At 41.4% G+C, this 27,569-nt stretch overlaps 2 protein-coding genes across 7 annotated transcripts; one reads left to right on the forward strand and one right to left on the reverse strand.

Annotated features, from left to right (window-relative positions):
• Positions 1 to 111: 111 nt before the first annotated feature.
• LOC110628514 (phospholipid--sterol O-acyltransferase-like) lies at positions 112 to 9,487 on the reverse strand. Of its 5 annotated transcripts, none has more exons than XR_006347965.1 (16): positions 9,137 to 9,487; positions 8,803 to 8,938; positions 8,546 to 8,690; positions 7,614 to 7,783; positions 7,436 to 7,512; positions 6,801 to 7,014; positions 6,536 to 6,710; positions 5,695 to 5,794; positions 5,078 to 5,172; positions 3,968 to 4,019; positions 3,810 to 3,881; positions 3,330 to 3,498; positions 2,015 to 2,183; positions 1,855 to 1,939; positions 1,690 to 1,779; positions 112 to 637 (listed from the first exon to the last, which is right to left on the reverse strand). XR_006347965.1 is itself a non-coding variant. In XM_043948764.1 (16 exons), exons 1-15 carry the CDS (start codon positions 9,368 to 9,370, stop codon positions 1,698 to 1,700), a joined length of 1,908 nt encoding a protein of 635 aa, XP_043804699.1. In that variant the 5' UTR covers positions 9,371 to 9,486; the 3' UTR covers positions 112 to 637; positions 1,690 to 1,697. The 5 variants fall into 5 exon arrangements, 4 of the variants coding, with proteins under 4 accessions (XP_043804699.1, XP_043804700.1, XP_043804698.1 ...); XM_043948764.1 differs by having other exon boundaries at positions 2,015 to 2,119; positions 6,804 to 7,014; positions 9,137 to 9,486; XM_043948765.1 differs by having other exon boundaries at positions 1,690 to 1,748; positions 2,015 to 2,119; positions 9,137 to 9,486.
• A 141-nt stretch (positions 9,488 to 9,628) lies between these two features.
• On the forward strand, positions 9,629 to 15,268 carry LOC110628513 (exocyst complex component EXO84A). 2 transcript variants are annotated; one of them, XM_021775207.2, is made up of 7 exons: positions 9,629 to 9,931; positions 10,050 to 10,147; positions 10,372 to 11,422; positions 12,077 to 12,481; positions 12,745 to 12,930; positions 13,079 to 13,203; positions 14,568 to 15,268. In XM_021775207.2, the coding sequence occupies exons 1-7, from the start codon at positions 9,785 to 9,787 to the stop codon at positions 15,082 to 15,084; spliced, it is 2,529 nt and encodes an 842-aa protein (XP_021630899.2). In that variant the 5' UTR covers positions 9,629 to 9,784; the 3' UTR covers positions 15,085 to 15,268. The 2 variants fall into 2 exon arrangements, with proteins under 2 accessions (XP_021630899.2, XP_021630897.2); XM_021775205.2 differs by having other exon boundaries at positions 9,630 to 9,931; positions 12,077 to 12,568.
• The last annotated feature ends 12,301 nt before the right edge of the window (positions 15,269 to 27,569 follow it).

A 27,569-nucleotide genomic window follows, 5' to 3' on the forward strand; every position in this document is an offset into this window, starting at 1 on the left:
ACTCAAAAATACCGCTCCTTTAGGCGTTTCACCTTTGAAGCGTTAGATCAATCTGTTAATGTTTATTATGCTTTTTTGCTAGGCATTATTAGGGCAATTGGACAAAGAATGGATTCAGCAACTATTCAGTAAACATGCTTCAAATTATAATAAAGGCCAGGCCATCCATATTTATCTTTTTTGATTTACCACTTCATCAACTATATCTTGCACAAACAGTAATAGCCTGTAGGTCCCATCTTTGCTTGATGTTTAAGACTCCTTGAAAACGCACTCCTCAATGAGCATCTACTAAACTAAAACATGTCAGTGCAAGTACATTAAGTCAGCGATCTATGTTTGGCGCTGCGATGGTTCAAACTCAAGGATGTGCTCATCAGAAACTACCAGGAAATATAAGCTATGCCAGAGTTTCAAACAGTAGGACAGAAGGAAGGCACTTGGCTGACGAGAGAAGACATGGCATGAGCAGCAAAAAGGAGGAAGTGGAGATGCCGAGTTAGAATTTCAACAGAGACGAAGGCCGGCAGCCATTCTCTGTCTCATTATGGAATGACAAAAAGCTTGAATTCCAGAAGTTGTAAAGAGTGGAACAATGCCCAATACCAGCAACTGAGGCAACAGAAAAGGTTGATCCCTGTCAAAGCACATATGACATAATTATAATATTATAACTAAAACATTTTCTAACCTAAGAATTGCAGATATGACAATTGATATGAGGCCATAGATCAAAAACCAAAGGGGCTGAGATAAAGTGATGCTAATACTTGGGGGAATAAAAGATACTTGATTACACTGAAGATGTCATCAAATATTATTAAATGGTTTGCTTGTCCACAACTTACATGACAAATAAGCTTAAAGACTGTACATTTATGCAATTTCATCGCTAGCATAACATGCCGAAATGTACCTAACAGGCACAGAAATCAAAATTCCAAAGAACCTTTTCTTTAAAGCTTAGGCATATATTGTAGATGTAGGGTCTATTTAGTTTAACTATTAGATGTAATTGATAGCCACGAAAATTTTATTTAATTGTTATTGTTGATATGTAAAATTACTAAAATATATATATGTATGTGCATGTGTGTATTCTGTAATTTTTTACTATCAAAATAAATATGTAATTATTACTTTATTATCAACATAGGTATATGATTATTAATTTATTTTATCATATCACTTATTTTATTATTTCAATAAATATATAATATTTATTATATCATATTTATTTTACTATTAAAATAAATAAACAAATATTAAATAATATCATAATAAAAGCATCAGTTTCGTAGATATACATTCTCCACATAATATAGAGACATATGTAGATTGAAGTAAGGGTAAAGTGGTTTGTCATCTTAAAATAGACTAATTGCGAATCTCTCTAATTTCACAGCTTTTGTAAATTGTACAAAAGAGGTGTATTAGCTGAACTTAAGTTTTCAAATAGACAAATAGGTTGAGTAACTATTGGGTATAAAATCTCTATTAGCTACCCCAAACCTCCAATCCAAACACTCCCATAGAGTTCTGTAAACAATGGACAGTAGGAAACATGGAATGAAAAATGATATGATTTTATGAACAATATAAGCAAATCATTTAATGAAAATTTCTAATTTTACAACTGTTCAGATTTCCAATTTATAATTATTTGTCTGAGGAAGAAAAAACTGGTACCTTCTAATCTATAGGTAATGCAAAAGCGTATCAGCTGAAGAATTCTTCAACCTACAACTCTGTCCTAGGTGAACATCCCCAAAAAGGTACCTGCATGTCTCATGCATCAAATGAGAAAAAGAAAAAGGAAAGGTCCATAAAAATTTTTTGAGAGAAAGTAGGAACCTATATTCACAGTATTCAGGCCACGCACAACGAGCCTTCCCATAGTCCCAATAGCAGTCATCATCCCTCAAAGGTCCACGCTTAGCTGTAACAGATGATACATCACTGAACATACTTGGTGTAAGCCACAAAAAAGGGAGAACAAGCTATGTGGATTCACCTTTTGTAACAAATTCTGATTTTTTATTAGGATGGATATCATGCCACATCTGGAGCCACAACTCTCGCATTAGAACAGGGGATCTAACGATGTTCCTGTGATTTGCTACATGACGATAACTTCAATTTAATTTGCAAGAAATCAATCCTTGCTGCTAACCATATGCAATCTATCATTATTTCAGAGACAAAGCCAACAGCACATCCTCAATGTAAGATCATCTTTTCAGAAAAAAATAAAAAGCCATAACAGAAAATAACAAAGGAGATTATCAGTCCATTGTATAACTAAGAGCCCACCTCCATCTTGGGACTTTAGTTTTCTAAGAGTAGGAGTGCAGCAACAAGCAAAATAAGGAAACTACTTGGCAATAAAGAAGCAACCTGTTATGGATAACGGATAGATTAAATCCATAACATCCATAGCAAATAGACTAAAATTAGAAGGTAATTATCTAATAGTTCTTTTTAGTAGATTTCTACTCTAATTAGAAGTATTATGATTGTATAAACCTCTACTGTATAAGAGGTTTAACTTTATTCAATAAAACAAGTAGAATTTATTCTTAAAATTATGAGATGTAAGACTCTCTCATTAACGAGCCTATCAACCATCCTGTGACGTGATCCATGACCTGGGATCATAACATCTTGGTATCTAAATAACGGATAGATTAATTCTATATCAACCACAATAAACGGTTTATATTTATCAATTATCTTATCTCTAATATCTTATTTTATTTTATGCGTTTGTTATTAGATTTATATTATCTTATCCTTTTGTACGTTATCTTAGGAGTTTTTTACCTAATAATTACTTGTATTGGACTTTTACTCTAATTACTACTCTAAGTATAATTAGTAGTATGATTGTATGAACCTCCACTGTACAAAGTGTTTATTTTTATTCAATAAAATAAGCTGAAGAATTGAAACCAATTTGAGATCTAAGACTCTCTGGTTAATGCGTCTGAAGGGAGCTCCTTCCCCATGACAGGCATACACCACGTATAAATTTGAGTCAGAAGCCTAAGATTGATATCACTAAAATTTAGTCCTTCCACATGCACAGATCAATAGCAATTTAGATAATATAGCAATGTAATTTGAAAATCATGGAAGTTCGTGAGAACCAAAGATTTGATTGTTCTGTGACTACATTATCTGCAAGGTCTATGATGACGATCCCTAGATGCATCAGAATGCCTCCAGTAACATAAATCAACTACTGAAGATGAAATTCTATAGAAATGTCATTTTCGGTTGATGAGTATCCTCATCAACTCATTCACACTACAAGGGATGTAACACACCTTTATCAATCTCCCAAACTGCTGTTCTCTTTCGTGGAATGCTTTCAGAATCCTCATAATATGTAATGTATTTTACCCTTGGAGACCTTGTCATGTTGGGAACTATATCTGCTTCATGCTGATGTTCTACATTCAGTTCTACCTGTACGTCTGACCCATCATGCTCTGACTGAAAACAGAGAATAGATGGAAGCTTAGAATGGATGTGAAGACTTTAAACAATTTACCATGAGTTACTTTTAAGAAGGAAATTTTGGAATTTGAAAGCATTTCCTTGTCCCAGAAAGTATAATGGTTTATTAGTTGAAGATAGGTATGTCATGCTGTACACATATATCTAGATATTTGCATATCTATTTACATGTCCAAGTATAATGCTTTACTTGTTGCAGTTATTTGTTTCTGTACCAGGATAACACTGCAGTTATATGTTACTACCCACAAAAATGTCAAGCATTATATAGACCAGACTACAAGTACCTGGGGAGCTCTTGTTATGTTAACTTTAGGTCCAAGCCAGTTCTTGCACAGAGAGAGAGAATTATATGGTACCTGCAAAAGATGTGCTACATTAATTGAAGCTAAAGCAACCAAGCAATTTCAGATAGCACATTGAATGTGATATTTCACGAGCTTACAGTTTCATCCCCACTTGCAGCTCCAGGATTCCCCTCGACCAGATTCCCTGACCTACCAGAGCACATGTGTAACTTACAAGTTACAACTTACAAAGAAACAAGATGAAATATCAATGATATATCTTGTTTTGAGAGGATATACACAAATGTGCTCAATGGAAACATGCATTTGAATATAAACAAGCTGGAGAGGATAACATAAAAACTCTTTTGGTGTTCATCACCCTAAGAGAATAAACCTTTTACTATGCATGAAGACGAAGTAACAGATGGGCAGATCAAGGTAACCATTCTTTTCAGGTAAGCATAACCAATATTTGATAAGATGAAATAACAATAATAGCATGAATGGAAGAAGTAAACAGAAATATCAATAAATAATCTCCTTTTGTTGCTTCATGTTAACTAGAAGGTAATAAGTTCAAAAACTTCAGCTCTTCACACAAGTGAGATGAAGATTCTAGGATGAAATTATGCATCTTCTTTAGTAAATTCCTTCACAATCTCAGTTCAAAATATGAAGATTGATATCAATGGTTCAAATTATTTATAAACTTTGCATGCAAATTCAGTTTCTCTAAAGAATTTTTTTTCCTTTCTACTTTCACTCTTTGCATGAAGGCCTATGATCAAACAAGGCATTTCAATTACATCATAAGACCACTTGGGTAAGAAGCAACAGATATATGCAGGTTTGTTTATGCTTGTTCAAGATGACATGCTCTTTATGCCAAAATTCACGGTTTCCTTTTTTTTTTGTTCTGTACATATAATCATTAGAACACCAAGAACCACTGAGCAATCAGGATTCAGGACCACATTTCATTACTAGTCCCTCATGATTAGTCTTGAAGCCCTGAAAAAGAGTATCACAGATTGAATGAACACTAACCTAAAAGAGCTGTAAATATACATGCTCCTTAAGTCAAACATACACCACACATAACACACACACAGTAAAATTTTAGTTCCTTTCTATTTACAGTGGACATTATTACATCTTTGGTAAAGAAAACCAACAACAAATTCACCAATATAGTATGCAGATGAAAATAAGTAAATGTGTCCATTGTTTAATATTATTGCAGAAACAGTGAGGATGGCACTTGCCTTGAGACCAGAGATCCTTCAAGCTCATAAATGACATCTGTTATGATCCAATTGTCAGGGTAAGGCTTGCCACTTGGTGCAAAATAGTAACCAACCTGTTTTTCCATGGTCAAGACACCAAAACCATCATCCCGATTAATAAGGATAAACTACCTGAGTGCAAACAAACTACGAGCCAATGAAATAATGACTAATGAACATAAAAAACAACCAGCTAGTACAAAGACAGTTACAGAACTTCTTGTCTTATACGAAAGAACATGAATCTTTCAACTGGGTTGTACCAGAAGGAAAGTGCAGGAAGGGCATAGAGAGAGAAGGGAAAAACCAATTCCCTACATGGTTTGAACACAATAATAGGGGAGGAATTTTACTGTAACTTTGTTTCATGCATGAAAGTATTGACAAAACCAACATGCAATTAGCAGCATTTCATTGTAATTTGGTTGAAGCTTGTAGCAAAGATTGCAGTATGCAGAAAGAGATTCTACAGGCAGGCATCATTGGCACCAAAAAGAAAAATTCACTACATGCATGAAACTACACCTGTCCATACTGAGTTCACTAATAACAAACAGAAAAATATCTTTACATTCACTTCAATAAGACAACCATACCTCAGTCTTCAAATCAACTCCATAGATGCAGAAAACGTTTTTAATAGGTGGTCTATCCCAAGGTGTAAGTGGATTCAGAACAGGATCCCCATGATATGACCTGAAAAAAGTGGGGCACTACAAATTTAGATAAAGTAGGAAGTACAACTATGCAGTGCACTGCACATCATTCCCACTCAATAGTTTATTAAGGACACCTGACATCATCACATACAATTAAATAACATATAATGAAGGAAACATTTGGAAAATAATATTTCATCTATCTCTGATGCATGAGTAATCAAAACAAGCTGTCTACGTGAAAACTCTATCTTGAACAATGCATTTGCAGCTTCATATGATTTTGAAGGCATAATAGAATTTTGCTCATTCAGAAAGAGCTTCTTCTCTTAAAAGAAAAATTGATGTGTTATGGAAAAAATTGCATTTTACTAAATAAGAGGTGTGAAGCTAAGGAATCAGAATCATATCTGTGATACAGATTTTTTTTTTTGAGCAGGGGGTGTGGAGACAACTAATTGCCATCCATCCTTGAAAGAAAAATGTCCCGCGTAAGCCAAAACTATCTATGTAGAGTTGTTAAGTATCCACATGGCTGACTGACAGGGACCCTGGCAATATCCATAAGCCGATATATAGGGACATACCAAAAAGTAAAACAGCTGCTAAAAACACTATTAAGCTCAACATGCAAGAAAAGCATAAAGCATCTTTAGAATAAACGTGAAGTTGCTTCAATATGTGCAAAGCAAGCAGGAAAAAAAATAAAAGAGCTAAACCCGTCAACATTTGTTAAGAAAATGTTGACAAAAAAAACATTTGTTAAGAAAATACCCACTTCTGTAGTTGGTATAAGAGTCTCTTGTTATCAGAATCATAGTCCTCTATTGCTTTGAAAAATGTCCCATCTGATATTTCACGAGCTGAAAAAGATAACTGAGTAGGAAGTCCACATTCCATGCTAGACAAGTTGGTCTGCGCTATTTCTGTAACTGATGGATAGGCATCAAATTCTGCAAATGTGAAATTTGAACAGAACCAATTAGCTTCTTAATAATAATGGGGCATTCTTCCTTTATGAGATGGAAAATATGAAGTATAACCACGGGTAAAAGGGATTTCAATGTTGACTATATTCGTTGGCCATCCAGAGTAATTAGAGCGAAATTCACGTTCTTCACATTGATAAGTCTGATGACTTTTCCCGGATGCCCTAGAGAAATGCCTCCAATATGGACTCTCAGCTGTACAATACTTCGAAAATGGTAGCATCCATAATGAGGAAGCAAAAGAATTGAACATCAATCGAGCTGTACCCTGGTACCTTGCCAAAGTATGTCATGCGCATGTGTTATAATAAGTATCCAAATCAATTGATGCTCTCCAAAAACAAATTAGAAGAAAAAAAAAAAACACAGATGCCTGAACTTCTAATGAAAGCCAAAATGGTTAATTCCACCAAGCATCTGTAACAGTAAGATTAATTATGAGTTACCAATGTGAACCTATTATGGTGATTATATAGGCTTATAATAGCAATTTTAGCTAATTTACATCAATGGAAGTCTTGTAGTATCTCAATATGCCTACTTCCAGTAATTTTAAATATTTGCATTGCTACTTGGATTAACTATACAAAAAGAAGGGGGGGGGGGGGGGAGGACAAGTATTAGGTTAGTCAATAAACAAAAACACCAATAAAAGAAGGGTTGTGGAAACAAAGAAAGTAATAGGAAACCTCAGAAACGGGAAGACCAAATGTGTTTCCGAACAGTGTTGCTTTGACCGTCTCAGTTGCACCAAGAAGAGGAGCTCCTGGAATCAAGCAACAAAATAAGGTCAGATTAAAGGCATTATTTTACCAAAGGGATCTCCAACCTTATAGGAAAATGGATTTTGATGGAAATAGATCATACCAACAGCAAAATAGGCATGAATATGATCATCCAGCCATTGATTATAATGCTTTGGAGCAAGTTCTAGCCTTAACCATTCCAGAAAGTAGCGGAAGACATGGTTCCCCAAGGAATGGGCAAACACAATTGAGGGTCCACCACGAAGTTTAAGAGCAGTTTCAAATGTCAATCTGCAAATAAGAATGTAAAAGAAGTCAAACCTCAAAATTAACCCCAATATCTCATACCACACTCAAGAGTCAAGAGTCAAGACACATTATTCAGACAATCATTGAAATTTTTACTGAACCTCCACTTTTCCATCAAATGCCTTATGCTGACAAATGCATAGAAAACAAGTTCAGGGATAGACAAACATGTAACCAGCTATTAAAAGAAAACACAGCACAAGGAACTATCAATGTCAAAATACAGTTTGCCAAGGTTGGTTGGTCTCTTTATACCTTTTAAGGGTTTGGGAGTGTGGGGTCATGAGTTCAAATCCCTTATCCACCGAATGGCAGGATTTTCACCATTATGGTTACAATTATAGAATGGTGAGGGCTATCCACTTGTGTAGCCAACAATGCATTACAGTGCATTGGCATCCTTATGATCCAATAAAAAAGACAACATAAAGAAAAGTTGAGAACAAAAAGAACCTTTATTGTTTAATTAATAATTAAACTAAATTCAATTAGATTCAGATTGAGAAGCAACTTTGTATGCAATACACAAGCACACATATCTGAATTTTCTAGGCTATCCATGCAACTAAAGAAAACACTACTTAAACATCAACTTTGATTTAACTGTGGGAATCTAGAAATTGGCTAAACCACAAAAAGAGCAACAATTTCGATCAGAACAGAACAGTAGCTTAAATAACTTGAAAATGATAATTCAGAACACTAAAATATCATTTAAATGAGTGACTTAGGAAATATACAAACTTGAGTCTGTGAAAATAAAGGTCTCGATCCTCAAGCATTGCTGGCGCCAATCTCCAGTCATATGGAACAGCAATAATTGCATTAGCTTCAATACCAAATTCAATGCACCACTTAATCCATTCTTTCCAAATTGAAGAAAGAGGACCTGAAATTCATAGTGACTAGAGATTCATCATGCATTCCTTGCCATCTAACAAAGACATAAATCACCAGAATTAAAAGAAGCAAAATACTGAAGGAAGCAGGTACAAAAAAACCTGTTATATAACCAGGATCAAGTTCTGTAATCGCAGAAAGACCACTATCAGGCCGCGACTTGCATTCAGGATGGTCTGTTTGATTGTAAGGATCAAGAAGCAAACACTTGAGCCAACAATTTACAGCAGAAAGAAGCTGCACGACACAAGAACAATTACTACCTCCTTCACGAACTACGGAAAATAATTTTCCTACAATTTTGCTACTTAGATGCTAAGAAATGTGGAGATAATTAACATAAATAAACTGATTTAGCCAATACCAAAGGATGCAAAAATTGTTATAAAAAGAAAACAAATAAAAGAAAGAGAAGGGCCAAAAATGGCAAGTTACTTTCGTTGTGTCGAGCCAGACGAGGTCGAGAGGGTTAAAATCGAGAGGAGAATAAGGACAATCGAGGAAAGACCAAGCTCTGAGCTGAGTCGACGCGAAACCAGGAATTATTATGCCCGATAGCTTCGAGTAGTCTCCGCTGAAATCTTCTCCGTCTACGGAGGTTCTACGTGAAGCTCCGAAGAGTATCAGAAGCGCCAGGACGACAGCTAGATGCCGGAGTCTTCCTCTCATCTTTCATCTCACTTCTCGTTGAGACTCGAGGGAGAGATATTATGGATCGGACTCGACGACTCTGACTATCCGTTTGGAGTTAGAAAATTTGATGGCTTCGAAGATTGCGGAATGCAGACCGCGTTCTCCTGCAGCCATAAAACGGCAGACTATCTGGTCGTTTAGCAGGAACGATGACGTGTACCAATCATTAATGTTTTTGTCTCGACGTCCACACGACGACGTTGAAGAAGAAAGACAAAAGGGGCGCCTAGTTTGCATTTGTTTAACGAAGGAACCAAAGCCTCAGGGACTAATGGCGCAAAGCGACAACAGAGAGCTCCAAGCAATGCCTTTTAGCGAATTCTTGAATCGAGAAATCAGTTACTTCAAGGACGCGCTTGCGTTCGTTCGTTTCATGGGGAATCGTTTCCAATGGAATCATCTACGGCGTCTTCGAGGTTCCGGTTCCGTGAACACCATCAACAGGAGGATGCTACCGAGTCCGATGTCACTTCCGACATCTCCTCCTCATCTGGCGACATAGATGAGGATTCCGAGCTCGAATCCATGACCGGAAAGGCAGGTTACTGTGAATTTAAGTTTGGCTCCCGAGAGAACAGAAGGAAGAAAATGAGCGCTACGAGAATTTTGATTGGTTTCTGATATGGTAATGTGTGTTTCTGCTGTTTGATTTTAGGGGATAAGGCGTCTTTGTACGGAACTACTGGAAATAAAGGAGACATCCGACGAAGATTTTCATAGAAATATCTTCGCTAGTTATTCTGCCTTTGTTGGGTACCCTTCTTATTTTTGTTCTTTATTGTTTCCCTATTAATATTTTCACTTATGGAAATCATTTGGTTACTGAGACTTTGAAGAACAGTAAATGTAATTTGCTCAAATAGCTCCGAATAATTACAATTACAAGTAATCTGGTTGTGTATTATGCTTATGCAATGAAGAATATATATTTTTATGTTAAAGTCCATTTATTTTTTGCTTAATTATAATGCTTGCAGAGTATTTGAGGAAGTAAAAGAAATGGAAAAGGAATTGATGCAGCTGAGAACCCATGTTTCAATGCAAAGGAGGCTTGTAAACTATCTAACTGATAGTGAGTACCTAAAGGTTTTGTCAGAGGAAACCACGGAATCTTTCACAGAAGAGCTGAAATGCGATGAATATGCTCCCCAAAATGAGCTGGAGGCTCACATCAGTAATGTTTCAGATACCCTGGACATGCTTCTGTCAGAAAATCGAGCTGGTGATGCTATTGCAATTTTAGAAATGGAGCAAGAAAATTTTCAAGAGATGCAACTTGAAGATGGTATACCACCAGATGTTTTAATGTTATATAACTCTGCAATTTCTGAGAGGAAGGCTATGCTTGTATTGCAATTAACTCTGGTGGCTGAAAATTCAAGAATTACTGCTCCAGAACTCCAGAAGGCACTTGTTGGAATTTGCAGGCTGGGTGAATGTCATCTGGCCAATCAGTTATTGCTCAAGTATTATCATTCACGTCTTGCTACTGGAATAAATAAGTTACAGAGTTCAAAATCATTTTTACAAGGGTTGTATAACAAGGAACTTTCAAAATTTGTATTTTCTATGATTTCTCAAGCAGCAAGGAGTTTTGTAATGCTTTATGGAGAAACTTCTCCTTATGCTTCAGAATTTACTCTATGGGTCCAAGAAGAGATTGAAGTTTTTGCTGTTTCTTTTGCTAAATATGTTAAATCTACCTCAGAAGTAAGCGGTGGACTGTCTGCAGCAGTAGAAGCGGTGCAGTTTGCAATCTCGTATTGCTCTTTATTAAAGGCGCAAAGATTGGTGTTGCAACCATGCTTGGTTAAGCATCTTCGCACTTGTATGGAAGATGTTTTTTATACACATATAGGTCATTTTAAGAAAGTTATCAGCATCTTTACAGCTAGTGATGCTTGGGTTTTGGGCAGATATCTCGTATCTGGAACCTTGAACAAAGACTGCTCTTACATGGTTGTTGGGCAGCAACCAGAATATTGTATACTCACTAACAGTGGCCGGAAATTTGTAACTCTGTTGCAGGTTTGTTTGCTCTCTTTTCACAATTATGAACAGATGAGGAATCAATTTTAGAGTAAAAACAAGGACGTTACAGGGGGACTGTTCAGTGCCATATGGTTGTTTTTATTGGGCTGAAATTATTAATTGGGACAATATAGAATACGTTTATCTTAGTAAGGAATGCCAACTGAATATTTGTAGGTTAATCCTTTGTTTTCATCGCGGCAGCAGTGGTAACTCTCTTATGAAACAATTTCGGAATGTCCTGAGATAGCCATGAGTTGCACAAGACTTAGATCTTTGTTTCTAGAAAATGTTGGACTCGAAAGATCCACCAATGTACTGTAACTCTAGGTGAAAGCTTTTAAGGATAACCTCATCTTTCCAATCTGTTGTTTTTCTGCTTTTTGAGAAATCTTTTGCCCATTTGCTATTAGGACCAGAGAATTGCGTGGACTTCAAAAGTAGAATGAGACAATTCAAGCAAACTAAACTCCCCTGTTGTTCATTTAAACCTTTTGTGCAGGAGAAATTGGGATTATTGGTGAAATGATATTATTTGTTATTGAGTTATGTAAAGGTTGAAGGAGGAAAAAAAAGACATTCAAGCATGCTAATGATTTACCATACATAAAGTGCAACTGAACTTTAGCAATTTCCATTCTTCTTTTTCAGGCTATCACCAAGGATGTTATCCCTTTAAATGTTCTTCAAATGGAAAGTTATATCCTTTTTGGTCTGAGTAACCTCTTCATAGAGTACATAGCCATCCTTGAAAAAGCTATCACTTCCAAAATAGACATGTCGGAAAAAAGAGGTTCAAGAATAATTTTGGCTGAGTCAGTGCCACAACAAGTTTCGATCCTGGCAAATCTATCAACACTTGAACATTTCTTCTGTAGCACTGTTATAAGCATTTTCAAGGGCATCAACTGTGGTGATTCTGAGCTAACAGAAAACCAGTCAGTTGGTTCCCAGCAGCTGGAATTTGATAGTTGTGTAACGGTCATTCAACAAGCATCAGCTCAACTTAGATCTAAGTTCTTCCAGCAATTCATAGACAGAGTATTAACTTCTGAGGTGTGTATAAGGACCCATGAAATTTTTGTTGATGGTGATACTTGTTCCAGCCTGGATAATGGGCTGATGCCTTCTGCAGTCTTTCAGGTACTATTTTATTCTTCTAGAAAGGAATCAAGAACGTATGACCTTGCATTTCAACATTTATGGAGCACTGATACTGATTCCAATGAGAAAGTAGAGATAAGGGAGAAGGCAAGAATATTTATCAGCTCTTTTAATCTTTCATGTTCTCATACAGTTCCATTTTTCTCTTGTGTCAGGTGTTGTTTCTGGAACTGAGGAAATTTGATAAACTTGCTGAATTCAATGTTTTTGAAGCGGATTGGTTGAAGGAGCTAGTAAGAGAATTGATTGAATCCATATTTGTCTGGATTTCAAACAACAAAGAGATTTGGGAAACTAAGGAAGAAAGCTCGATTTTTCAACATTCTGATGTTTTGAATCAGGTATATACTTTTGCTCTTATGTTTGGAGAACTTCTGGCAGTTCATGTGTTTTCTAGTAGGCATGCTGTACTTTGTTCAAGTCATTTGTCATCATTATGATTCAGCATTCAGTGAATTGATTTTATTCATGTCCATGAACCTGGAACAGTTTTTTCTAGACATGCATTTTCTGGAGGAAATCACGAGGTATGGGGAATACTTCTCCAAGAGCCCCTTGGTTCCAGCGACTCTCATGAAATCAGTCTTCATTTCAGCTGGGTTCGATCATATAAGGTAAGTCTCTTAGTTGATATGCTGGTTATCAGTCTTGAGGAACTGTCATTATCATATGTTCCCTTTTATACAACTTGTAGAACAAAGTTGTGGGTTGGCATTCTCTTTCATTTTCTATAGGCTGTAACTGAATAAAGCTATGCATTGTTTTTAACATCAAAATACAGGCTTTACAGACATCAGATTTCATCATTGAAGTATTTAGCCTAATAATGATCGTTGGATATTGGAGAGCTTAATGATTTACGGTGATAAGTTTATGCCTTTTTGGATTTTATTCAGATGCTTCAATTTTGGTAATTTAGTCCAAAATTGAAAGATTTGCACTCATTTTATCCTAATTTGAAATCACAATTGGAGAGAGTATGCTCTTGATGAGAGTATGTTCTTGATGATGTGCCACTATAAATAGTTTTTTATTATCAAATGTGGGTCCCATTTGGCAATTGACTCTAAAAAGCCAAATGTTTATAATTTTCACTTTAAAAAGCCAAACGTGGATGCTCCTGGCTGCCGCATAGTAATCACTCCCTCTGTAAACTACTTTCCGGTATGCTCAAAAGGAAACCATCAGGTGGGTAAAGAAAGCTGAAAACCCAATTTGATATTGAAAAACCAATTCAATAAAATTAATCAACTAATGGTTAAACGAACTTAATTATGTGCATGCCCACGCACACATTTATTTATTGGATATAAAAGTGCTACTAAATATATATTACTATTTTTTTTAAATACTTGGCATTTTCCGCATAAATGCTTATCATTTTGTCATTTAGCTTTCATTGTTTTACAGAAAATAATTTCCTTTGAAATATTTTTGATGAATTTTCTTTTAGAGTTACTGAAAATTAGTTGGAAGTTTTCTTGCTTTTGAGTACATCGGTATATTAATTTTCTTTCACCGACTATAAAAAAGATTTAACTACGAGAATTTCATATTTTTCTGAAAAAAAAAAATTACACACTTATCACTGGCAATTGGTGGTGGCTGGCTGCCCATTTTTGTAATGGCTAAGGATGGTTGGTAAACTATTCTGCCTGCACCTTTATTATTTGCTTTATAGTTGGCCTTCATTTCTAATGAGCCTCTGGATGTCTATTAATAAAATCCTGTTTTGAAAATGGCGAGTCATCTTCAAAAGTACACATTTCCGGTTGATAATTTTCCTAATTGCCCCAAATGTTAGAAATGTGGGATTAATATTTTAATATGCGATACGATTAATTTGAGGGAAAAACAACTCTTAGGATCTTAGGAATTACAGGTTTGAACTTGATTTTCACAAGTGCATTCCTTTTCTTAGTTCAGTTAGCACAATTGAGGTCCCTTAGATATGACAGTTTTAAGTTATCTTTTACAGAGATGATGATGATGGATGGGCTACAAATGCTGCAATTAAGGCAATTCAAAGGCTACTGGAAATAGAGGAAACCAGATCACATACAAATGATGAGATTGGTAATGATCTTGTAGAACCACCAGAAAATCATTCTGATCATGCAAATGAAACTCTCCAGGATGATGCTAGAAGTTCACTAGAGGTTTTTTCTGCATCAGAAGAGGATCTTGTGGCCGCAGGGGAATCAGAAGTTGCCATCAACAATGCAGAAGTGACATCAAATACAGAGCCGAATGGTCTTGGTTGGTCATCAGATGCTGTGAAAGATGAGGTTTACTCTATTGAAAGGAGCACAACACATCTGCCAGACATTTTTGGAGAAGTGAACAGTACTGAATCTGAAAATGCAGAATGTGATAAAATTCATTTAGCACCAGAAACCATTTTACCAAACCTGCTGTTATCTGTGGGAACTGATGCAGCTTCTGAAAAAGGATTTCCCAGTGAGGGGATTGGAAGCCCCAGAAATTCCAGCTAGCCGCAAAGCGTGGATGAAATAAACAGCATGGAGATGGCTGCCTCCTTACCCATTAAAGACTGTAACAGGGTTCAACCATACATGATGTGTCATTGTGAAAATCCCATGCAATCCCAGTCCACGCAACCATTTCTGGTCGGATCAAATCTACATTTTCCCTAGAATTGCAATTTTTTTTCTCATATACCCTCCTTTCCTTTTTTAAAATTAAGAATTATATAAGAATTTAATTCAATTAATTTTTTTTTCTTGCAAAATGTTTATTTAAAATAAAAGATTTTCTAACTTAGAAACTTTTTCATCTATGTATGGAGATAAAATCACAGTTTTCAAGTCTGGCGCAAAGGGAAGGGATTGGATTTCATCTACGATCATATTAGTAGGTGATGATCGCTGGGTTTCACCACTCCGGTATAAGGCCTAGTCCATGATAGAGATCCTGATTCAAAAGTCATGGGGCCCTTCAACAAGTTGGTCTGGACCACCCAGCCTTGAGGTCGGGCCTCCTGTGGGTCTCAGCCCTTTCAACACCAAGCTCGGCCCTAAAACGTGACAGGAGAAAGGCTAGCAGGCCCAGTCACCTTGCAGTCCTGTCTACCAGCGCGCCGGGGGGAATTAAATGGCCGTCTGGCCTGGAGAGGGCGTCTAACGGTTCCGTACGTACGGGCCTGTATGATAGAGATAGATGACAATGTAGGTGAGGGACCGTTAGGCATGGCTAACAGACAAAAAGAAAAGGAATATAAGGGAGAAGGCACCTTCCCCTCACCCAAGCTTACCCAACCATTGTAAACTCTATTTTCTCTGGATATCAGATCATCAATTGGCGCCGTCTATGGGAAACAAAGGAGATGTTTTCATCGTCGGACTTCCATTCTTACAAAACCCACTGAGATCCACAAATGGCCAACCATAATGAAAACAACATTGCTAATACCCCCAATGACCTGAGCTTTGCTCAGGAGGGGCAACAATTCTCTTTTTCCAGTCCCACAACTCCCAACAACCAACCACCAATCCCTTTTAACCCCTCCTAAACTTGGCAGGGAATGTGCCCAGAGCTACCCTATTCAACTAGGACCTCCAAGCCATGGCCCTTCAACTACAAAATACTACTCATTGGCTGGGACAGATAATGCAACAGAGGGGCCTCAATACCCCAGTGAACGTGTTGCCTATGGTGGAGGAACCTCGAACCAACGAACCCTAGCCTACCTTTAACCATCCTCAAACAAACAGCAGAGAAACGGGAGAAAGAAGTAGAAGGGCGGGTGGAGACGAAGAGCCGAAAGCTAGAGCCCATGGAAGGAGGGTAAGAGAGCTGATAGAAAATGATGAGGCGAAGAGTTACTCGGCCAGAACAATCAGGAGGACAGAAAGTGAAGAGTGGGGGGAGGAATACTGTCTGGAGAAGAGGCCCAGACAAGAGGAAGAAAGTGTGGATCAGAAACTGCAGAGAATGAGAGAACAGCTCCCAGCTGAGCTGGGGGCGAAGGACCCCAAGCAGGCCCTCTTACCCGCGTCCTCGCCTTTCTCGAGATGGGTACAGTAGGAAATTATCCCCAAGAAGTTCATGATGCCACCTATGGCGGCGTATGACGGAGCCGAAAACCCAAGGGAGCACGTCCTCAACTACAAAACCTTCATGGAGCTGCAGACCTTATCAAATACCTTGATGTGCAAGGTATTCCCCACTACGCTCACGAGACCAGCACGGCGGTGGTTCAACAGCCTAGAAGCCGGGAGTATCAGGAGCTTTGGAGATCTAGCCAACGTCTTCATTAGCCGGTTCATAGCCGGAGTGCCAGCTGACAGGAAAACCAGCTATTTGGAGACAGTCAAGCAGAGAAGAAATGAATCGTTAAGGGAGTATGTAGCCCGTTTCAATACGGAGGCCCTGTAGATTCCCGAGCTGGACGAAAGCAGAGCAGTAGAAGCCATGTAGAAAGGGACGACCTCCCCAGAGTTCTTTAGCTCATTAAGTAGAAAGCCCCCCACCTCGCTGGAGGAACTGATGAAAAGGGCGGAAAAGTACATAAGGCAGGATGATGCCTTAATGACGAGCAGGTTCGCCAAGGAAGCGACAGACAGGGGGAAAGCCCCAGAGCAAAGGAGGCCGGAAAGGCACGAAAAAAGGCAAAACAAAAGGTCTGAAGCGTATAGACAACCTTGGGACCGAAGGGACCAGAGACCACTCCCCCCTCGGGTTCCAGACCAAAGATCATTTTCCCTGCGGGTTCCAGAGACCCTGACCCCTCTTAATGCCTCCCGAGCCGAAGTGCTCATGGCGGTACAGAATAAGGAATTCCTCCAATGGTCGAAACCAATGAGGGCAGAAGCAAGCCAGCGAGATCCTGATAAATACTGCCAGTACCATCGTACACACGGCCATGACACTAACAACTGCTACCAGCTGATCATTGAGATCGAAAGGCTGATTAAAAGGGGGCACTTACGAAACTTTGTGAAGAAACCAGAAGGAGAAAGGCCTCAGCAGAATCCTATTACAGAAAGACCCCGGAGGCCAGGGACAGGACCGGTTAATGATGGTTCCAGTGGAACCATCAATATGATAGTTGGAGGAACGGGAGGTCGGATGAGCAGAAGAGGAAAAAAGAGAGGTCGAGACGGAGAGGGTAGCAGCGCCGAGGTCATGCAAGTAGCTGAGCATTCTCCAGCGGTCATCTCTTTCTCGGCAGATGATGCCTAGAGCATTCAGATGCCTCACAATGACGCCCTCGTTATCGAAGCCGTCATTCACAACTATCGGGTTAGAAAGGTCCTTGTCGACAATGGAAGCAAAGTGAACTTACTGTCGTATAGAGTCTTTCAGCAAATGAGAATCCCCGAAGAACAGCTGGTTTGGGATTAGGCCCCGGTGAAGGGGATCGGAGGAGTCCCAGTGCCGGTGGAGGGAAAGGTGAAATTGGCATTGACCCTCGGAGAGGCACCGTTAGCTCGTACTCACTACGCGGTATTCCTAGTGGTGAAGCTTCCCCTGAACTACAATGCAATACTAGGAAGGCCGGTGCTGTACGACTTTAAGGTTGTAACCAGCATAAGGTACTTGGCCATGAAGTTTCCGACTGAAGCGGGAGTGGGAGTAGTCAAAGGGTGTCAGAAAGAGGCGAGAGCAGTATACCTGGCTACAATATCAGATCTGGGGTCGGCAGGAGAGAAGTTTGACTCAGAAGTTCTAGAAGTCCGGATTGAGAAGAAAGAGGCCAGAACGGAACCAGTTGGAGAACTGGAAACTTTTCCCTTATCAGAAGCAAAGATAGATAAGGTTTTCAGTCCTAATGCTGGCCTAACTGAAGAGCAGAAAACTGAAGTAATGGCCCTGATCCGAAGTCACGCATCAAGTTTCGCCTGGAAGCCGTCTGACATGCCTGGGATAGACCCTGAGGTGATGACTCATAAGTTGAACGTCCTCCCAGAAGCCAAGCCGATAAAACAAAAGAAGAGAGTGGTGGGAAGAGAGAAGCAACAAGCCACTAGGGAGGAGGTACAAAAGCTTGAGGAAGCAGGGTTTATCAAGGAAGTAATGTACCCACAATGGCTAGCAAATCCTGTATTAGTCAAAAAAGCCAATAGCAAATATAGGATGTGTATAGATTTTACTAACCTTAACCAAGCATGCCCCAAAGATTGTTATCCCCTCCCTGATATTAATAAAATGATCGATTCTACGGCCGGTTTTGATTATATGTCGTCTTTGGATGCAATGTCGGGTTATCACCAAATTCCAATGGACAGGTCGGATGAAGAGAATACCTCGTTCATAACAGAAGAGGGGACCTATTGTTATAGAGCCATGCCTTTTGGGCTAAAGAATGCCGGGGCGACATATCATAGACTAATGAATAAAATTTTCAAAGACTAGATTGGTAGGAATGTCGAGGTGTACGTGGACGACATGGTGGTGAAAAGTCCAATCTTTCAACAACACTTGATAGACCTGAGGGAGGTGTTCGAGGTATTAGAACAATATAGAATGAGGTTGAATCCAGCAAAGTGTGCTTTCTTTATCAGGAAAGGAAAGTTCCTGGGATACATGGTGAGTGGAAAAGGCATCAAGCCCAATCCCGAAAAGGTGGAAGCCATCCTGAAAATGCCCGAGCCGACCTGTGTGAGGGACGTCCAGAGACTCACTGGAAGGGTAGTAGTACTCAATCGCTTCATGTCGAGGTCGGCAGAGAGGTGCTTGCCGTTTTTTAGGAAGTTGAGGCAAGTTCCGAACTTCGAATGGACCGAGGATTGTCGAGAAGCTTTCAAAGAGCTCAAAAGCTATCTTAACTCGCCACATGTGCTTAGTAGTCCGTTGGAAGGGGAAGAGCTCTTAATCTACCTATCAGCCTCAGAACAAGTTGTCAGCGCCGTACTGGTGAGAGTGGAAGAAGGGGAATAGAAGCCAGTTTTCTATATCAGCAAGGTGCTCAAAAATGCTGAGACGAGATATTTGAACATCGAAAAAATAGCATATGCCTTGTTGCTAGTGGTCAGAAAATTCAGGGTTTATCTGGAGAGCCATCAAGGGGTAGTGATGACAGACCAGCCGTTAAAGAAAATTTTGCATAGACCAGAAATTTCAGGTTGGATGCTTGCATGGTCCATCGAGATTAGTCCTTACTGCTTAGAATACCGACCTTGTATCACCATAAAATCTCAAGCCCTTGCTAATTTCATAGCAGAATGCTCCTTCAATGAAAAACAAGCAGAACCTGGTGAGGTTCGGCATCCTCGGGAACCTCAGAAGGAGGGAGAGAATGGCAGTTCCCCTGAGAATTCAGCTGGAAGTTGTATGTGGACGGAGCATCCAACACTGGGGGCAGCGGTGCAGGAATAATGCTGAAAAGGTTTGAAGGCTTCAAAGTTTGTTATGCTCTATGCCTGGGGTTCAAAGCCTCCAATAATGTATCAAAATATGAAGCACTAATAAACGGAATGTTAATTGCAATGGAAGTAGGAGCAACCGACCTCGAGATAAATAGCGACTCCCAGCTAGTAATCGGCCAGATAACAGGGGCATATCAGGCAAGAGATCCGACCATGCAGAACTATTTGATGAAGGCAAAGGCCATAGAGGCCGAACTCAAGAACCAATGGATCATGATAAGATACCAAAGAATACCTTGGGAAGAGAATGAAGAGGCAGACTTGCTTAGTCGATTGTCCAGGGAAGAGCTGGAATAACTCCCGGATGAGGTATATATACAGTATGTCAATACCCCTGCCTTTGACAAAGCCAACATAGTGATGGAGATTGAAGAAGGAAGAAACTGGATGACCCCGTACCTCGAGTACTTGGAAAAGGGAAAACTCCCCGAAGATAAAGTTGAAGCAAAGAAAATTGCGGCTCAAGCTGCCAATTACCAAGCGATGAGAGGAACCTTATACTGAAGAGGGAAGTCTAGCTCATGGCTCCGGTGTGTGAGTCCAGCGGAAGCTATAAAGGTAATGGAAGAAATACATCAGGGAGTCTGTGGAGCTCATGAAGGAGCAGGGATGTTGGCAAGTAAAATTTTCAGGCAAGGATACTACTGGCCCATTGTCAAAAGGGAGGTCGAGGAGTTCGTCCGAAGGTGTGACATATGCTAGAGGTTTGCCAACGCCATCAACATCCCGGCCATACCTCAATCTAGCATATCCAGTCCATGGTTGTTCTCGCAGTGGAGCATAGACATCTTGGGGCCTTTTTCCAAGACCACAGGACAGAAGAAGTTTGTAATAGTAGCTGTGGAGTACTTTTCAAAGTGGCCAGAGGCAGAGGCAGTCCCCACAATCACAGCCAGAAAAATGATAGATTTTATCTGGGGGAATATTATATGCAGGTTCGGTATACCGAAGGTGCTTATATCAGATAATGGCAGGCAGTTCGACTGCAATACTTTTAAGGAGTTCACAAGAAACATGGGCATATGGCACAAATTCTCTTCAGTGGCCCATCCCCAAACCAACGGTCAAACAGAAGTCACCAACAGAGCCATTTTCCAGGGCCTGAAGAAGCGATTAGATGGGGCAAAGGGAAATTGGGCAGACAAGCTCAACGGCATCCTATGGGCCTTCAGAACGGCACCCAAGACACCAACCAAAGAGACACCTTTGGCACTTGCATTTGGCACCGAAGCGGTAGTTCCAATAGAGCTGCAAATCCCTACCCATCGAGTCCAATTCAATAGCGAGAGCACCAACGATGATAAGTTGAGAAGTAACTTAGATGCTCTGGAAGAAGTAAGAGAAGAAGCTCAAGTCCGCACGGCCGCATATCAACAGAGGGCAGCTCGTTACTACAACCAACGAGTCAGGGAAAGGAATCTAAAGGTGGGAGACCTAGCATTGAGAAACCTGGAAGCCACTGGCAAAAGAGCTGTCGTGGGAAAGCTGGCACCGACCTGGGAGGGCCCGTTCAGAATAATCAAAGTGGTCAAACCGGAGGTGTATCGAATTGAGGACATGCAAGGAAACCCTGAGCCTCACGCTTGGAACATCCAACATTTAAAAAGGTACTTCCCTTAAAAAAATGTTACCAAATGTAAGGGGAATGGTTGTATTTCGAGGCATGTGAATAAAGTAAATGTAATTATCATCAAATTTGTTATTTGCCATAACTTACGTTGCTTTCATTAAAAAGAACAAAAAAGAAAAAGAAAACAGGCACAAAGGTTCAAGACCTCAGCGAGGTAGGTGACTGGGCTCCCCAAGCGCCCCCGGCACCACAAAACCGGCTGAGACGATGAAGCGACAGTAAGGCCATAGAGCCTGAATCTCGTTCAAGACCTCAGTGAGGTAGGTGACCGGGCTCCCCAAGCGCCCCCGGTACGACAAAACCGGCTGAGACGATGAAGCGATAGTAAGGCTATAGAGCCTGAATCTCATTCAAGACCTCAGCGAGGTAGGTGACCGGGCTCCCCAAGTGCCCCTGGCACCACAAAACCGGCTGAGACGATGAAGCGACAGTAAGGCCATAGAGCCTGAATCTCGTTCAATACCTCAGTGAGGTAGGTGACCGGGCTCCTCAAGCGCCCCCGGCACCACAAAACCGGCTGAGACGATGAAGCGACAGTAAGGCCATAGAGCCTGAATCTCGTTCAAGACCTCAGCGAGGTAGGTGACCGGGCTCCCCAAGCGCCCCCGGCACCATAAAGCCGGCTGAGATAATGAAGCGACAGTAAGGCCATAAAGTCTGAACTTCGTTCAAGACCTCAGTGAGGTAGGTGACCGGGCTCCCCAAGCGCCCCCGGCACCATAAAACCGGCTGAGATGATGAAGCGACAGTAAAGCCATAGAGCCTGAATCTCGTTCAAGACCCCAGCGAGGTAGGGGACCGGGCTCCCTAAGCGACCCTAGCACCCCAAAGGATGAAGCAACAGTAAGGCCAAAAGTGCCCTAAATACAACCCAGGACAGTGAAGGGTGAATCCCAAACTACGATATACAAATCTGCGCTCGAAAAAACCATGCGAAAAGAGAGCCAAACTCAGGGAGTCCAACAAATTTCAAGTCTATCTCCTTAAACCAAGGGACAAATCAAAGGCATGAACAGATGAACAATGCCATAAACTTAATTCCACTCAACACAGAACAGAAAACAAATCCAGGAAGACGGGTTCATCATTCTAGGAAGGTACATTACCTAACTTGCTTTGGTTATGCAAAAACTATGCGTCAGAGCTTGCGTCCTTGATAAACCGACGAGATAAAAACAAGAATGCTTTCCCAAGGTTAGAAAATTCATAAGTTAGAAGTTCAATCAATTGCTAGAGTTTCAGCCCGGATTAACTCGAGGACGAGAAAATTGGTAATCAGGCTGGTTAGTTTAACATGGCTGATTTCCTTAGAAAATGACAGAATAAACATCTGGCTTAAAAGTTTTTATCTTTAACGGATTGACAGATTAAGCAAATTAGGCCTTTAGCAGTTTAGAGTTTTAATAAGGTGAGCAGCTCAATAGAATCAGAAAAGTAAACGCAAGCAAAAATAAGTTCAAGTATGAACACAAATAAAAGTTAGATTTCATTAAACAAAAGGAAAATGGGTTACAACCTAATCTAATCATCTATAACTATGGGGGAAAATTGTCCGTAAAGGACTTACATTATTGAGTACATCGTCATTATCTACACTATTATCCTTGGGGGCCCAGTATTCTCCTATTCCGACCCCCTAGCACCTACAAAGGACACTATTTCCTTTCCAGAGGGTCCGGCGTCTTCAGGGGACTTGGCATCCTCTTCTTGAGGCCTGGCATTGCTCTCCTCAAGCTCCGCATCCTTTTCAAGAGACCCAGCGGAAGTGTGAGAAACTCCTTTGGGTAGAGGGTTATCATCCTCCCCATACAACACCTCCTCACCGTCAGAGTCCACTTCAGGGGCTCGGAGCCGTGCTAATGGGGTGGAGAGGTCGTCCCTGGCCTCCTTCAATCCCTTGTTGAACCCGGAGGCGAACAGGCGTAATCCCCTATGCCATATCTCATTTTTCAGCTCGTCAGAGGCTTTAAACTCCGCAAGTCGCACCTCACAGGCCTCCTCTATCTTTGCCTTCAACTCAGGAGAATCCTTATAACTTTGAAGACGAGCTTCACAAGCCTGCTCAATCTCCTTTCTCAGCTCTGCTGACTCCTTATACTCCTTTAGGCGTTCCTCACACTCCAGTTGGACTCTGTCTTCGACATGCTTAGTATCCTCGAGCAGAGCTGAGCACCTCTTTTTCAGAACTTCAACTTCCTGGCAGAGATATTGATTTTGAAGCTTGGATGTCTCTACTGCCAGAGTCAGGTCTTTAACATTACCCACATGCTTGCTCAGCTCCTGCTTAAGAATGACCATCCGAGCCAGGGCTTCATCCCTCTAGGCCATCATGGTGTCGTAGCGAGTCTAAGCCCCCTCGAAATCCGCCTTTAGCGATTCATACTGATGCCAAACCTCCTCCCTTTGACCCACTGCCTCGTCCCTCTCCCGCCGGATCTCCTCCAAGGAGGACAGCTACTTTAAGGCTTCATCGCGGCGCACCTCCGCCGCGACTGCCCTCTCATCAGCCCTTTTGAGGGCTTTTTGGGTGTAGGACAGTTCTGCCTGCAGTGATTTTGAATGCTCCTGGGCCGTTGCAAGATTGCCCCGCGCATCACTGGTGGCAGCCAGGTTCTCCTCAAGGCGCGCCTCCTCAATCCGGCGATCCACAGATTCCCGGAGAGAGTGGTCACGGGCGTCCACCTCCATGAAGAGGCTCGTCACCTAGCACAAAGAGAAAACTGTTAGGACAAGGAAACTGTAACAGCCCGGAAACCGAACTGCCACCGGCACTAGGATCCAGATCGACTTAAGGTCGCCGGGACCCGTAGTAAGCCTGCTATCCTGTCTGTATACCTGTGAAATCCCATACATGATCATACATTTTCTGTAAAAACATAACACTTTTCTTCATTCCAAGGCTTAACCTGTGCATGCACTCTCTCTGTTCTCTACTAATCCCTACTAGAGCTCCTCATGGCTCTAGGCGGATCAAACTCATAATGTTAAGCCTGGTGTTGCTCATAAACATACAACAATAAAGAAACACACATAAACTGATCATGTGACTCCACAAAGGGATTACAACTCGTATAAGTCAAGCACTATTCTATACACTGTACATATACACTATCTCTATACAGTTACATGTCCACACTAGCTATTACACCACTCTGTACTCTTCCTGTACCCTGCTGAGTTCTCTCTGACCTCTGAACCTGCACAACTGGAGTTAGGGGAGAGGGATGAGCTACGATAGCCCAGTGAGTAGAATAGTAATAAAATCACAGGTGATAAAACATGCTCTCATGGAATGCAACACATAATCACATCACCTCGGCCGGACGGATCAAAACTCCCTCTATCTCATCTGGGGTACCAGAGTACCATTTGCCTGGTCCCCGTAGGGCTGTTCCAGGTCTTTGTGCCTGGTCCCCGTAGGGCTGTTCCAGGTCTTTCCTCTGAGGGCTAATGAATCCTCACGAAGTCCGTGTCGTCTCACATAAGCAATGTACAAGGAGCCATGCCAAGTACAAGGATACATGCAATGCGTCATATTCGTGTACTCTAATGCACTCACCCTATTGCATAGTCATGATGCATGAAGCATGATAAAATATTCAATTGTCATATTAAAACAAGTTCAGTTCCACTCACCTTTAGTTATTTCTGAACGGACTCTGCAGGTTCTGACACTGGACTCACTGCTGACTTCCCTGATTCCTCTGGTCCGTACCTACACAGGTGGACTTACATGAGGGACCAAACTCACTCAAGACCATCTCTAAGAAACTCCCCAAAACCCCTCTAAACAATCCTCAAACCATCACATAAAACATGCTAAAGAAAGCTGGACAGGGCACTTTCGGCGGCAAGTTCGGCGGCCGAAACCCCTCTCCAGAGACGAAACTCATGCATGTTCGGCGGCACCTTCGGCGGCCGAAGGTCTCGTCCAGAGACGAAACGCACCAACGTTCGGCGGCCGAACTCCATCTTTCGGCGGCCGAAAGTCTCTTTCTAAACCGAAAGCCTAGCTTTCGGGGGCAACTTTTAGCAGCCGAAACTGCCTCCACAAGGGGTTCGGCGGCCGAACCTTCCTTCGGCGGCCGAACCTGGTTTTGCCCGAAGGGCAGAACCCTGCTCTGTTTCCTGCAAACTTTGCCCAAAAACCTACAAACATGCATAGCAACTACTCCCAACTAGCATATACACACATATATGCACAAAGGGGTCTACAACTACCCTAAAACCCCAAACAAACATAGCATAGAACACTTAAACATGTTGGAACACCACAATTCACCAAAAACCTCACCTAAACCTAAACATGCATACTACCCATACAAACTTCATAAAACCTTTCAAAAGCATCAAAGAAGCTCAGGATCTTCACTTACCTCGTACACAACTTGAGGATGAAGGATCCTAACGTGGAGATATGAAGAAAAGCTCTTCCAAAGCTCCAAGCTTCAAAACTTGGTTCTTTTGCTCAAAACCTTCATAAGTCACCAAAACTCTTAAAACTCTTGAAAGATTTGATGAAAATCATGGAAAACATGAAAGTCAACGTGGGAGAGGCTGAAACTCACCTCTGGCTGCAAGTGGAGGAGAAATAACCTCCTTCCACCGACCCTTGGCCCTTTTATAGGTGGCTGGCCAGACCACCTTCGGCAGCCGAACGTGAAGCCGCAACCATGCAATGTTCGGCGGCCGAAAGTGACCTTCGGCGGCCGAACCTTTGCATTTCTCCCTTGTTGCTTTTCTTTCAAAACTCAATGCTTTTAACACGTCAAAACATGAAAACAAGTGACAATACCTTGGAAAACATATGGATTACCCTTCTCGAGAGTTCCGACACCCGAGATTCCACCGGACTATAGGAATTCCGATGCCGGACTCGAGCCGGGTATTACAGAAACAAAGAGAACCAAAATAAAAACAAAAATTAGAAAGGACAACTTACCATAAGGAGCATTTCCCTGATGGTGTCTCCGAGCTCCCCTCGAGTACAAGATCGGAACGCTACTTGCTCTCTAGTAGAACTGGCCAAAAGACCAGTGAGAGCAAGCAAACGAGGGTATGAAGCCTCCGTGACCCCACCGAACATTTTCTCCCATAATATCTCCGCAACCACACTCGTTGGAGATTGGTGGGTGATGTCCTCTGCGTTCAGAATCTCGTTGTTAGGAGCAGAGAGCAGGGGCACCACGAAAGTCTTTTCTTTTTCGAGGGAAGGTAGGGTTGGAGCTGGTCTCTTAGAAGCCCGAGACTTCTAAGGAGCAGGAGCCGGGGCAGGAGCTTCAAAAGAAGGAGGACGCTTGCCCGCGGCCCCCTTAGCAGCACCCACAGGGATGGCTGAGGTCTTTTCTTAGGGAGGAACGCCATCAACTGGTTCAGATTCAACCCCCTCTACAGGAATGCCCTCATCAACGGGGGGGAGCTTCAATAGAGGCTTCCTGGACATTCTCGCTTGCTGGGTGTACCTCCTTCGCGCCCTCAGGAGCCTTTCCACCAGAGGGAGAAACTTCAACCCTCTCTTCAGGGGCATCCCCAAAAGACGAGGCAACGCCCGCTCTCACACGCCCAGGATCCTCCACTGGCTTGTCAGTAATCTATGGGGCAAGCTCCGACCTCGCGATGGCAGCCTGTTGTGACCTAGTAGCCCAAGAAGACTTAGGAAGGGAGCTAGAGCTGCTACGGCTGGAGGGTTTAGAGGTCCTAACACCCCTAGAGCTCGGCTTAAGAGCTCGGGAAGAAGCTGGAGCTGGGTGGACAGATCGGCCAGCCGACCTGGATGAGATGACCTAGACCACGTCCTGGGTAGCTTCAGACATGGATCGCCCAGCTCGGAAGGCGTCCAGGGTAGCCTTCATGCTTTCCCGGGACAGGGTGAAGTTCTTAGGAGCCTTAGTTTTGTCCATATCCACTTGAGAAGCTGCAAAGGCCCAAAGTCAACACAAGTTAAAAAATGCTTCAAGAA

This window comes from Manihot esculenta, chromosome 12 (assembly GCF_001659605.2).
Source record: "Manihot esculenta cultivar AM560-2 chromosome 12, M.esculenta_v8, whole genome shotgun sequence".
Classification (NCBI taxonomy): domain Eukaryota; kingdom Viridiplantae; phylum Streptophyta; class Magnoliopsida; order Malpighiales; family Euphorbiaceae; genus Manihot; species Manihot esculenta.